This window comes from Pecten maximus, chromosome 1 (assembly GCF_902652985.1).
Source record: "Pecten maximus chromosome 1, xPecMax1.1, whole genome shotgun sequence".
Classification (NCBI taxonomy): domain Eukaryota; kingdom Metazoa; phylum Mollusca; class Bivalvia; order Pectinida; family Pectinidae; genus Pecten; species Pecten maximus.
Genome location: NC_047015.1, coordinates 45,331,934 through 45,345,140, shown reverse-complemented (window position 1 = coordinate 45,345,140; position 13,207 = coordinate 45,331,934). Strand labels below are relative to the sequence as shown.

At 36.6% G+C, this 13,207-nt stretch overlaps 2 protein-coding genes across 3 annotated transcripts in view; one reads left to right on the top strand and one right to left on the bottom strand.

The window, feature by feature from the left end:
* Positions 1-407: 407 nt before the first annotated feature.
* LOC117334995 (mucin-17-like) lies at positions 408-9,645 on the bottom strand. Its single transcript, XM_033894887.1, has 2 exons — positions 9,543-9,645; positions 408-5,000 (listed from the first exon to the last, which is right to left on the bottom strand). Exon 2 carries the CDS (start codon positions 4,979-4,981, stop codon positions 1,661-1,663), a length of 3,321 nt encoding a protein of 1,106 aa, XP_033750778.1. The 5' UTR covers positions 4,982-5,000; positions 9,543-9,645; the 3' UTR covers positions 408-1,660.
* Positions 9,646-11,298: 1,653 nt separating this feature from the next.
* Positions 11,299-13,207, top strand: part of LOC117334982 (serine/threonine-protein kinase 31-like) — a 30,153-nt gene continuing 28,244 nt past the window's right edge. For both annotated transcript variants that reach the window (XM_033894866.1, XM_033894875.1), the window contains exon 1: positions 11,299-11,366. In XM_033894866.1, coding sequence (XP_033750757.1) covers positions 11,304-11,366 — 63 coding nt within the window. In that variant the 5' untranslated portion in view covers positions 11,299-11,303. The remainder of the gene's footprint in view (positions 11,367-13,207) is intronic.

Below are 13,207 nucleotides of genomic sequence, written 5' to 3'. Positions count from 1 at the left end.
CATTTTTTATACAAAACTCATCTCAAACTCAAAAGTTCATCTTGTAACCATCCATCCAACAACGTTTTATCGAATTGCATTGAATCATAAAAGAGTAATAGCGAAATAGTTTTTGAGCCACTCGGAGGCCGTTGCGGCCATCTCGGCTGACCGATCGGAAACCCGTTATAGATAAGGTATTAGATTGATGTTTTCCCGTGAGCTTATGTAGGATAACCAGGTGTATGCTGTATAGTTGTTAAATTCACGGCGCTAATATTTCGCGGTTGTCCCAGTCTGTCGTAGTTCGCGGGTATTAAATTTCGCGACAAGAAACATTTTAATACATACTGTAAATATTCACTGGGTATTTATCTTCGCGGTGTACTAAATAACGACGAATATAGCAAAATTAAGTTCCCAGCAAATAGAATCCTTTTGTTCTCTTTATTTTGACATGAATATTGCTGTTGGATAGTGGGAATACGTCTCACACATGCTGAAGTAAGACGACGGACAGAACTTTATAGAAAGTTCACAGGGTAACTTCTGCCAGATATAAATCAAACAAATGTGTATATGAAATAACATATATTTATAGTCAGTGATGGACTTAATGGTAACGATGTTAATGAATATTAAAACAATTAAAATATAAACACATACTGGTATCAACATCTAGACCAAATAAACGTATTGGCTCAATTATTTAAAACGAAATTGCTAGTCAAACCAACAAGACGCCTGTCTGTCATATGCAATAGTGGCACGAAATCTTATACCTTAGTATTATCTGCCAAGCCAGCCGGGACAACAACATTACTACTGGACTGTATAGGTATTTTACAACATACAGTAAATGTCCATGTTTTAGAGGTAGTCTTATCAAAGCGCTCTTTCCGCTGATTTATGATTGCACTAATTTGGTTTCTGAATGTTGTTGTCTACGTAAGGTAATTCGTGTGCGCTAATTATTAATCATTGCGCTTTTATGTATTTCAATTAATTTAATAATAAACTTTACTACCAAGGATAAAACACCTGCTCAGGAAACCTTATTGCCTCGAGTCCTCCAACGCGACGGGTATTTATTACTGTTTAATAATGATTTATTTTTCAAGGTTTTCCATTTCAATGCATCTATAGTGCATTTTCAATATCCAGAAGATGTTTGTGAAACATGTTTGCACCCGCCGGCTTTGACGGAAAATTTAACTGAATTCAAAATTAAGAGAGCATTGATATTCAAACGCAAAAGAACTTTCCATCCAAACATTCAGTATCTTATCACAAATACTGCTTTCGCATTTTTTTTCAAAACAGTAAATCTGAAAACAAAACAGTGGACAAATATCTTCAATACGAATAATATGGAAATATCAAGAGAAACTTGTTCGTGTTCAGTAGGAGTTAAAGTATTGAAATGGAATAGTATGGATTTCTTGGTTGATTTGTAATAATTCATATTCAGGTATCGGAATATATCGAATCGGATATTACAACTAGTTCCTCTACTTCTTCCTTACTTTTCGAGGCAAATAGTATAAACTGCCGATCGGAAACATATCTTAAGGACCAGAGTAGTATAGAAAGCAGAGTATCCTAACGTAGAAATGTAACAATATTTTCGTAATACCTAGCACAGTCGTAACTCCAGCAAAATGTTATTTTCTCAACATATTCACCATGCTGATTCGTCAATGTTTTCCAACATATTTGAGGGAAGTGTAATGCTCTTCTCGCTAATGGTTGCACCATCCGGCCATTCACGCACACCTTTTGGCATTGTGGGAGTTCTCGGAATTAGCATGCCTTTTCCGGCCATTCCCGGCACAGTATCAACAGTCTCAATATCAACTTCAGTGTCAGTGCAGCTATCGTCACCGCTTGAAACAATCGGTCGTGACTTCTGTAGTTTCAAAAACTCGTCATAATCTAAACGAGGCTGGGGCTTGGACTTCCTTGGATTTCGCTTCCGCGAATTCGCAGAGGTATGAGGTATGGTAATGACAACAGGAACAGCATCGGGATCGTCGATGTAAATAACATCATCATCATTATCAGTCTTATCATTAGACACGAATGTTTGAGCTATTTGTCGTGGTCTTGCCTTGTTTTGTAGGGCCTCTCTGACTGTCAGAGGCCTATCTTTCCGATCTTCTTCTGTCAGAAGCCTATCTTTCCGAGCTTCTACTTTCGGGGGGCCATCTTTCCGAGCTTCTACTTTCGGGGGGCCATCTTTCCGAGCTTCTACTTTAGGATGCCCATCTTTCCGAGCTTCTACTTTAGGATGCCCATCTTTCCGGGCTTCTACTTTAGGATGCCCATCTTTCCGAGCTGCTACAGTTGTAAGGCTATCTTTTCGAGCATCCGAAGACATTAATTTAGGTAAAATTACTTTACTGTTCGTCGGTTTATTGGACTGGCTTGTTGATATCATGGTTCGATTAACAATGGCGTCATTCCTTTCTAGTAACATATTTACCTTTTCCGAGACAGACGACGACGAAAATCCGTCATATCTTTTCTTTGTGTCGTTATTTTCTGTGTTTACGATTGCATCATTCATGCTTTGGGCGTAAGACTTCAACGATGACGCTGGAACGAGCAAATATTTTTGCTTTCCAATGGTAACAGTTTTCCCTTCCACTGGAACACTGGAATTGTCTATGCTTCCTTGAATATTGTCACCTATTGCAGAAGTCGATTTTATCTGAGTTTCTGTCCTTATTTCAGACAATGCTTGCATACCTGTTATAGGGGCTGCTTCAGGAAGAGAATTCCGTTTAAAAAATAGGGTACCGGGTGGAAATGACATTGAGTTAGGCAAAACACTGGATGTTTGTATCACAGGTACAGGTTGTGGTACAACAGACGATGAAGAAGGTTCAAAGGTTGTCCTTTGCACTGGCGGAGTTACAGTATGGACTGTAGGCCCTGCGATTGTTTGTGGCTGCACTTGCGGTTTGGATGTTATATTCAACATACTTGGTTGCTGTTGAAGTTGCTGAACTATTTGGTCCATTACGTACTGTCCCGTTTGCAAAACGCCGGTAACGTTCGTCTGATTTGGATTGGTGTACACGTTGGCATAAAGTACCTGCGATTGGCCACTGTTAGTAACAGGCGGATTGTTATTCGTCAGTACCAAATTTGGAGTACTCTGAGATACTTGAGGCCGAATGTTATTCGTCAGTACCAGATTTGGAGTACTCTGAGATACTGGAAGTGTTGAATTTGTATTTGCCAAAAATAATCGTGTTGATCCGTTTGCATTATTTGCTAAAAGCAGTTGCTGGTTTGTGACTGGTCTGTTTGCATGTGGCAGGACAATTTGTTGCATATTCGTATTGGTAAGCTGATTAGTATTGGTTAAAATCAGCTGTGCAGGATTCTGTGTGCTTGTCGTATTTGCAGCTGCCAAAACGATTTGTGTTGGATTTTGAGTACCTGATGGGGCATTCAAACCAGACATAACTAATTGTGGCGAATTAAGGGTACGTGTTGTGTTTGAACCCGTCAGAATCATTTGCGACTGATTCTGGGTACCTGCTGAATTGACACCTGTCATGAGAAATTGAAGCGGGGCCTGAGGTGACGACACTTGATTGGCAGCTGTTAAGAGGACAGAAGTATTTTTTAATAAAGGCACATTATTTGTCGGAGTTTTAAAATTCTGATTTTGTGGTGCAGACGAGGTGAAAACTTTGCTTTTGTCTGCAGGTTTAGAATCGACAGGTCTCTTACTCTTGTAAGGAGCAAAGGGCATTGATACCTTTAGTGCACCACTGGTTAAATCAGTTGACCCAGAAGACTTAAGTTTGAACTTTAAAGCGTCTGTAATTGATTGGATTGTCAGATTTGCCTTCGTTTGTGCGTCACCTCCCGATTCTTTCCTTGTTCCCAGAATCCCTTTGATTGTAGAATAGTTTTTCATTTCTTCCGATGAACTAGTTTTTTTCAAAAGCGACACCATTGTAGAGTCATCCTGAACGTTATAACCGTTAGCTTCAGTTTCATCCGTCGGCTCTATTTTCACTTTAACATTATGAAATGTTGAGAGTTTCTCTTCAGGTGTCGTGTTTTGCATTTCTAAACCTGGTTCTATTTTCACTTTCATTTTCCTCAGAGTCTCGGTTGCGCATTGTTTGCCCGATGCTGTAGTTACATTGGTCGTTGTTTTTGTTTCGCATATTTGCGGTGAACGGGTGACCTGATCTGCTGACGTATTCGCGTGTTTGTTGCCAAACTGATAACGCATGATGTAAGATTTAGTAGAGTTATCTTTACGCATCATTTGGTTCACGTACTGATATCGCAATTTTTCTCTATCTGAAAGCGCTTTCTTACGCAATGAATCCCGGAGCTGCGTTGGTTTTTTGTTTGAAGATTGCTTGACAGCCACGACATTTTCTTTATGCGATGTGTCGTTCTTTTCGCCACTATACTGCGACACATTTTCCAAACAAGACCTGCTGCCTGATTTTCTCGTGCCATTTTTGTATGTATATGGCTTCCTCTTCTTTTTGGGGTTTTTCGGTCGTGGTCTCAGTATACTATCGATATACTTATATCGACAAGATTCTCCACACTTATCAAAACGTCTTTTCCATTGTCTGTAAAATACCCGGTGTCTCCCTGCAAGGTCGTGATCAATGTTTTGCAAGACAACAGAGAATGGCTTACACTGAGATTCAAGGAATTTAGTCTGCTGTTCTCTCCTAAGTAACTTCTCGATTGGCTCTTCTGCTTTTTCTTCTAAATACGTATCCAGCGGCAAAGTGAATACGGAATCTATCTTCAATCCCATGTCCATTGTCTCCACTTCCATGTCATTATCATCACTCACATCATAAGATGATTTGCCCAACATGTCCTCTACAGAACTGAATGCGGTTTCACTTTCATCGTTTGTCAGCATATCCACTGTGTTTCTCGCAGCAGCCCACAGTTTGGCAGCGATGGCGGATTTGTCCGTTTCCGCGCGTGAACCGGATGCCATGTTGATACTTGAAGTAGTTCTGAAATAAACGAAAACATATTTAAGAATGCATTACTCAGGTGAGTATCTGTTACTATTATCAAGGTAATACGGTTTTAAATACATACTGCAAGCTAGATAGCAAAGCAGTTATGTTTTTCATATTTCAGCAATTCAATGCATATCTAAACATAGTAAAGATGACAACTGCTGATCACACAAACCAACACAGGTTCGAAGAGGTGCAGGTTGTTGAAGACTATAAAAAAAGTCATTTGGTCGCTATCTTTTAAAGTACATTACATTATTTTAACACATTGACATCGCGCTTACTCCTCTAGATCAAAGGGCCAAAGGCCCTGAGAAACGTCAGGGTCTGAGGACATAAAATATCAATAAGAAACTTAAAATTTGATTTATAGTCAGACAGCTACATTTGTATCAGATAAAATGTCTTAATCTGGTCATTCCTATTCTATATATATTTAAGAAAACATGTTTAACGTATTTATCTGCTGAAAACTTTCCAAAAGCTGAGTATAGTTCTTTCCCTGACCTATTTATTTAATGTTTGTGGAAGATTATTGATATACTTCTGAATCAGTAAAGCTGCTTGTAAACTTTGAAAAAATCAACTGAAGGTCAAATTGGTCTATTAACATTTACAACTAGAGATAAAATCCAAGATGTACACAGCCTAAGTTTTTTTTTTTTATTTATTTATATCATATGATGTTACTTAGGCCTAACAAACATCTATTTTATGACCCCTACTAACATCGAAAATGCAAATATTTTATTACCTCCGATAGAAAACTGCGGTCGCGTTGTCGGTCACGCTGTCCGACGAGAAATTAGGCCTACCGTTTTGACAAACAAGACGCCAGTACATCATGATCAGTCACGGATCATAATCGTTAGATTCTTTTCAATTAAACAAATAATAATCTTATTTAATAAAATCCTCGTGAAAAACGGCAATGTAGTTTGTTACCACTTGCCTTCGATTCCTGTTGATTTCAATAAATATGAAACTGCGAACGGTCGCTGATTTAGTTACATTAGACATAACCGCCATTTTAGCCGAAAGTGATGATCACGTGATCAGTCAAGTGACAGCTGAAGTGGGTTTGGCTGCAAAGCTATTTATAGAATTGTAAACATTTGACTACGAAAATTCGATTGTTTTTAGGCTTAGGTGAAATGTTCCTACATATAAACTGAGGATGAACATACGAGTCCAAGGCATGTGGATAGTTTCTCTGTGGACGCATGTAAATTTCCATGACGATCAAACTGATTTTTTAACTTTCGTTTTCAGGCAGGATTGAGACAGAACTACGTAATCCTACGCCAACAAAATTGCAATATTATACTGATGCGGAAAATGTTTATACTTAATAATCTATTTATAATAAACATTGATATTTCATTTTAAATAATGGCAGTAAACACGGGAACAATAAGTTAAATCGTGTCAATAATTGCTGTTAAAATAGAAACTATATTAGGCTGCGGATGTATATCATTTGTATTACAGAAAAGAGAAGTTGTTAGCCGGAAACAAAAGTGTGACTAACAAAATTTACTCACCACGACTATAACGGCAGGTGCCAAAGGCATCCTGACTTTAAAAAATCGGTCTTATTGCTATTTTTCATTTTTTCAAGTTACCTTCTGGATTGACGTCCTTGGAACGTGATAACGCTGTATGATACAGTTTTGCATTAATTAGTCTACGTCAATATTAGATTAACATTTAAAAGTCATATCCATCACTTTTGTGCTTTTTCAATCGTTTTCAATACATTTCTAAAAACATTTCCGTATAAATTTTTCTTTTGCTGATATGCTGACCTCATTTTAATCGTTTCGCTGATATTAAGTTAGACAGACTTCTTTATTTACTATTTTAACATAAAAAGATATGAAAATATTAGCCCCTTCTCTTACTATATCAACAAGGTGCAAAACTCGAAAAGCCGGAAGTGGTGGATGAGCTTCGATTCACTTGGAGTTTAAATTTAATTGGACTAAAATATCAAATGTACACAAACTTCAGTAACGGACCTTGGTTTTGAATCCTTCTTTTGTCGTGTGACAATGGTTTAAAGATGGGCAAATTGATCAAAAGAGGCCGTGATAGCAGACGATACAACGAATATGGAACGGAAGTAGTCTGTATGTTTAAGAGCGGTATGCAAGGCGCAATCTGGTTGGTCGACAGCTCTGTATGCAATACTAACTATAACTGCCGGCCAATCAATAGCCTACTTCCGTTCCACAGTCGATGCCTCGTCTGATCTTCAAGTGTTACACCTTGTTGATATAGTAACCAGGAGCAGACGCCTGTGATTTATACGATGAAAAGGTTACATTGGCTTCTGCCAATGACCTTTGCACATGCATACCTTTCACGAAGTGTTCTTACAGACTTATTTTCCTATTTCAATTTCATCAGCTTCATAATATTACATCGGAGAAAATATTAACAACTTCAGAGATAGGGAATTTCACATGTTAAACCTAGTCAAAACATACAGAAATAAATATTAAGAATTAAGCATTAAACATTAAACTGTAACCTTATGGCTTTAACATGCGATAAGTGACATCTCGATCTATCACGTTTGAGTTCAGTCATCGTCATCCTCGATACTCCACGGGTTAACCCCTCCCTGGAGTAGCCACTAGCCAGGGTAAGTCAACGTTTGCTTCAAAATAAGTAAATAATCGAATTTGAGAATAATCTTAGCTTTCTCTTTTGATTTCAGTCAACTTTTGATTTGCTTAAAGATGTCGTACTTTATTTGGAGAGACATATGTGCATGCCGTCAATATATATCTTTATTAACAGTTACCTTCAGCTGAAATTTTCAGTAACCAAAAACCAGCATATTGAACAAGCAATGTGTATATATTTCATTTCAACGAGACAGCGTAAATGGTTCATAATTTTAAGGATATAGATGGAAGCGAAAATTGTAAGAACGTTTTTGTATTTTTATGTTTTCAATATTACATTGTTAAACGTTTTGTTTTGTTTTACGCCCGATTAATTCAATAATTTTATGTAAGGACGGTATCCATGAATGATTGGCCGCTTATAGTGCCATCGTACTGAAATGCTACGCCTTGATATGGTAGCGTGACACCCATCCGATCATATTATACTGAGAACGAGGGAACCATTGAAAACGGGTTTGTTTCCCATTCTGATTTAGGTTTTCATATACTGTACAAATACGCTAATATCACAAAAAGAAGCATTATTTGGACTATAAACACAATTAGCTGCGTTGTTAAGAAGCTTATTTTACCATTGCGAAAAGCAGGGGCATTTCCCATTGACCAGCGTAAGAAGTAAACTTGTGAGTGATATAAGGCTGCCCTGTGAAGTATGAAATGGCTATATTCTTAAGAACTAATATTACAATATTAAAAATTTAAGCAATATTAAACATGAAAGTCTGATTGAATCCGTATTAAACATATGGATAACAACAGCATATCATGGTAGATCATATCAAGTTTGATAAAGATAGGACGTGACCCATAAGAGGAAACACATGGACAAATGGTCAAAGAAAAAAGAGCAATAACTCTTTCAAAAAAGCTTGTGAAATGTTGATCGAAAACACAGAGGACAACATTAAAATTGCGGAACAACATTGGGCAATAAATCTTTCGAAAAAGAAAAATGTTGAATTAACATGCCCCAAAGAAATCACCACTTCACTGAGCATGATAGATCTAAATCCATAAAATATGTAGGCAAAAATATTAGAGAGGAAGTCTTAACTATTCAAATAAAAAATAGCTAATATATTTCTAAACGTGAAATAAATTTTGCTTTTCAAGGACACTAACTACATATATAATATATTATCATAAATCCTACTAAATATTGGTTGGAAACTGAAATTTGAAATTCCCGAACGAATCAAAATAAAAACATGATTTATAAACACTTCACGCAATCCTCCGAAAATATTATCATTGCTATTTCATTATTTGCAACATTGCAATATATCTTAGCCATTGAATAACTTCTGAACCAATTTTTAAAACTGTTATTCCATTTAAAGTCAGTAATGTATCGAAACATTAATTCAAATTCTTTAAAATCTGAACTTCAATTTAATTGCTTTCAATTTTTCATTGGTTAGACTATCAAAAGGTTAATGTGCATATTCTTTAAAATTAATTATTCGTATAATATTGAGATGTACAATGATCGTTTGTTTCTTACGGAGTTTAATTATTGTATTGATGTATTGTGATAGTTAAGTTTTTACTTGAAACTGTCACAAAATGAACATATTTACGGATTTATTTGACGTTTACATGTTGGCGCCCTCTGCAGTAGCAAAGCGCATTGATACCATCGGGGAAAACACTTCTACAAGTTAAGCCACGCCTACATGCTCAGAGGTGAATGCGCAATGAACAACACGCGAAGTTGCCGCCATTATGGTCGTTGAAGTTTGTACGTTTGTAAGCAATATATCCGATAAATGCCTGCAATATAACTCAAAACTTGCTCGTAAAAAGCTAAAGTAGTATATGACTGTGTACTTACCAGTATAATAATGACAATTAAAAGTCCATATCGACTAAAATCCCATGCTTTTATCGGACCACATTCATACACTGCTGCGACTAAAAATAGCGGCGGACTATATGCGAGACAGTGCGTTCTCAACTCAAAGTGGGTCACGGTATTGATTGGCGGATGTCCCGCCCATCGCTGTTGTGAGGTCTATTATTAGATCGGGCAACCAATCATAGCTGAGACCTAACTCTTAGTGGAGAAGTACTGTGTTTACAAGTCGAAGTGACGCTATGATCGTTTGTAATTATAATATACATCTATGTATGTACAACGACATAAGATAATCACGGAGTTCTGCCGTATTCAAAACAATATTATATGATTCTATGTGACTAATACTAGAATAAGACTTGGTTCCGAATATAGTTTAGCGTCATATGTAAGAGTTTGTTGACGTGACGTCATCATTCAACATATCCAACGTCATTCAGATGTAGATATAGGTTTTATCATTTTATCCACCCAATATTAGACTCCTAAAAAACCAACGGTGTAAAAACACGAATAATTAGGCTTATATTTGATAATTAATTTATTAATGTCATTAAATTATACATTAATTATTGATATTAATTATATAATGTTGGTTGACCAGGGATATATATGTGTCCCTGGTTTTAACAATTAATAAAGTAGGAGCTAGAATGCAAAAAGTAATTGTATTGAAAAAAAATGTCCAAGTAAACGGGTTGTCACATATCAGGTCACAACAAGTTATTGTAATGATCAGAAATTTATTTACCTTGTCACATATCATGAATGCATATTATGTTGATATTGAATTAGAGCGTGTGCAATGACATACATTATAATACGCTAATCCACGTTACCGAGCTCACCATGCCATGTGACCTTAATTGTTATGAATATCGTCAGACAAATCGTACAAGTGCTAATCTTAATATCATTATGACGTCATGATAAATTATTCTACGTGATGTCATTCGATTGTCTTATAGTAACTTAGAAATCAAACAAATTGAAATTGATTAGGTCTAGTTTAGAAGGGAAAGTTAACGATTTTCTTATTTGCCAGATATGGAGATCTTTAACACATGATTCAGTATCACTCGTCTGAAGGCACTCGTTAATCCGGACATATCACATTGATTAATACTCACGTGCAAGCATTATACGTACACTCGAAAGCTACTAGCGGATCCTTTTTCGGATGAGGAAAAATTTTTATAGCCTTAAAAAAACGCCTAATTTTCTATATAATCATTTCATTTTCCGAAATTTTGGCCCCCAGACCCCTCGCCAAAAAAAATTCGGCTCGCGCCTATATGTAATTACTGCCCCCCCCCCCCCCCCCCCTTTCAAATTCCTAGATCCGCTCCTGGAAAGTTGTGCCAAATGTAGCATCTATTTTTTATACTAAGATATATAGAATAGAATATATATATGCCACCCAACCAAGTTGGTTATTTGGGGTTTAACAGGTATCGGTATCTGCATTTAGATACATTTCTCTATATTATAAGATAAAGATATCTTTATCAATTCAAATACAGATACAATATGTATATGGGGAAAACGGTTTGTCATTAGGCTTAACTAACTGAAATGAATAATCTTAATAAATTTATGACACAATATATGTGCATTCATGCAGCTTAATGAAGTTTTGCAAGAACGAGTTGCGGTTCTTATAAGAGGTTTTTCAAAACCTTGTGCTAGGAGGCGCTCCTTCGCGGTATTTTCAAACCACGTGGGTCAAAAACAAATATGGCGAAACGGGCGATAACCTACGATGTTTTTGTGGGTAATCTACCCACCGACGCTAACGAAGTAAGCATTATTGGTGTTAATTGCAAAGTGAAAATGCTTCAAAGGATATATTTGACCATTTACTCAGAATATGGGACGGTTGGAAGCTGAAGTTCAAATAGGAAAACTATTTTTACTTTTGACACATGTTCCCGGAAAATTTCTGAGAACATGCATTGGGTTTCTGGGTCGATTCACATGTCTCTTGATTTATGTTTGTTTGCAACTAATGTCCCTCTTACTATGTTCCTATAGAATATTTTGTCTTCGGGTTGGTGGCATGTCTTTTGACTTGTTAAGCAAGCGAGAAATACCTCACTTCATTTTCGACAAAGAACAATAAAATCGTAGTGTCGGGTCTCCTGTGGTGGATGTAAACATAGCCAGAAAATACCGGTTTACATAAAGCTAGACGTGCTCCTATGTCTGAAATATAGTTGAATTTATTTAGGAAAAACAGCTTAAGCAAAAAAGAGCTGTTATGCATTGTACAGCTTGCAGTAATTTGTTTCATTTCAGATTACCATTATATTAGGTCAGAGGGAAAATGTGGCAACAAATGTCTGTTTTAAAGAGCAATATCTTCTCTCAGAAGAAACTATTTCACTGTGAGATCAGCAAGGATCTGGAATTCTCTGCCGGAAACCGTGATATTTGCCCCTAACACAAACTGTTTTAAGAATAGACTTGATAAATTCTGGGAAAACCAAGACATCACTTATAATTACAGAGCCGATATATCAATATAAACTTTTAAATAGCATTTAATGGAACTGAACATGTAACTATTTATTATGATTTGTACATACCTTATTATTATATCATTGTGTATATATATTGTATGTTGAGTCCAGTATAGAGGATCAATCAATCCTGATCTGGAAATAAACTTAACTTTTAACTTAAACCTTCACAGGACTCGGTCCGAGCACAGGAGAACGTGCCCCTGTGGTTCGACTGCTTAGTGGTATTATATGGAGTCTGGGTTACCACAATTGGTTAACACCAGTACACTCAGACTCGGTTGTATCTAATCTAGAGAATAAGAAATATTTCAATGATTGCAATCCGTGGGGTACCATATATGCCAGTTATATCTTGTTAAACACAACAGATTAAATGCAGTACTATCATACTGTTACCTGTTTCTCCTAGGCCAACATCAATCGGTATAGGTACGTCGCAGGTCCCAATTCTGGTTTTGGCGATGGAGAGATCTAGAGGGAACAGCACTTTATTGGTGCTGTTTTGAGAGGGATAGTTTGAATCCCTCCACTGTTTGGGCACGCACAATATTGTCGTCCAGATGGTTCCAGTCAACTACTGTTCTTGTGAAGAAAGAGTTCTTGTGTTGAGTAGTTTTAGAGCTGTGAACTTGATAGGGTCTGCTGTTGTTGTTGACATATGTGTCTATGTTCTATAGCAGTGAACATCAAACAGACTCCACAATGCACGTTGCAATGATAACTGTATTACTTGGGGTATCAAAGATATCATTAATAAAATAATAAACAGTAAAAATCTAGTCTTCCAAATACATTGGCCTATTCGATAGGCACCGAAACAAAGAATTGTATAACCTAGCTATCACATGCCTCAGTTCAAAGATATTTTAACACTGTTCTTGCCTGGTGTAGTCTGAACTGATTATATATATCTGACTGACAACAGTTGGTGAAAGTGATTTCAAACTTTAATATTAAATTTCATTCATCTCCATTTATAAACTTTAACCTTCTTGTTCAAGTTGTTGACACTGTTGTTGCTTTTAATAGCTAATAGAGTTAAATGGATTTAAAACAGTTAAGATATGTAGCTTCTACTACTGAGTTTTGATGGTTGAGGTAGTTCCAAGAATCCAC

What these genes read in the sequence shown, in the direction of transcription:
- LOC117334995 (XM_033894887.1), bottom strand. Translation starts at nt 4,981, where the DNA reads ATGGCATCCGGTTCACGCGCGGAAACGGACAAATCCGCCATCGCTGCC.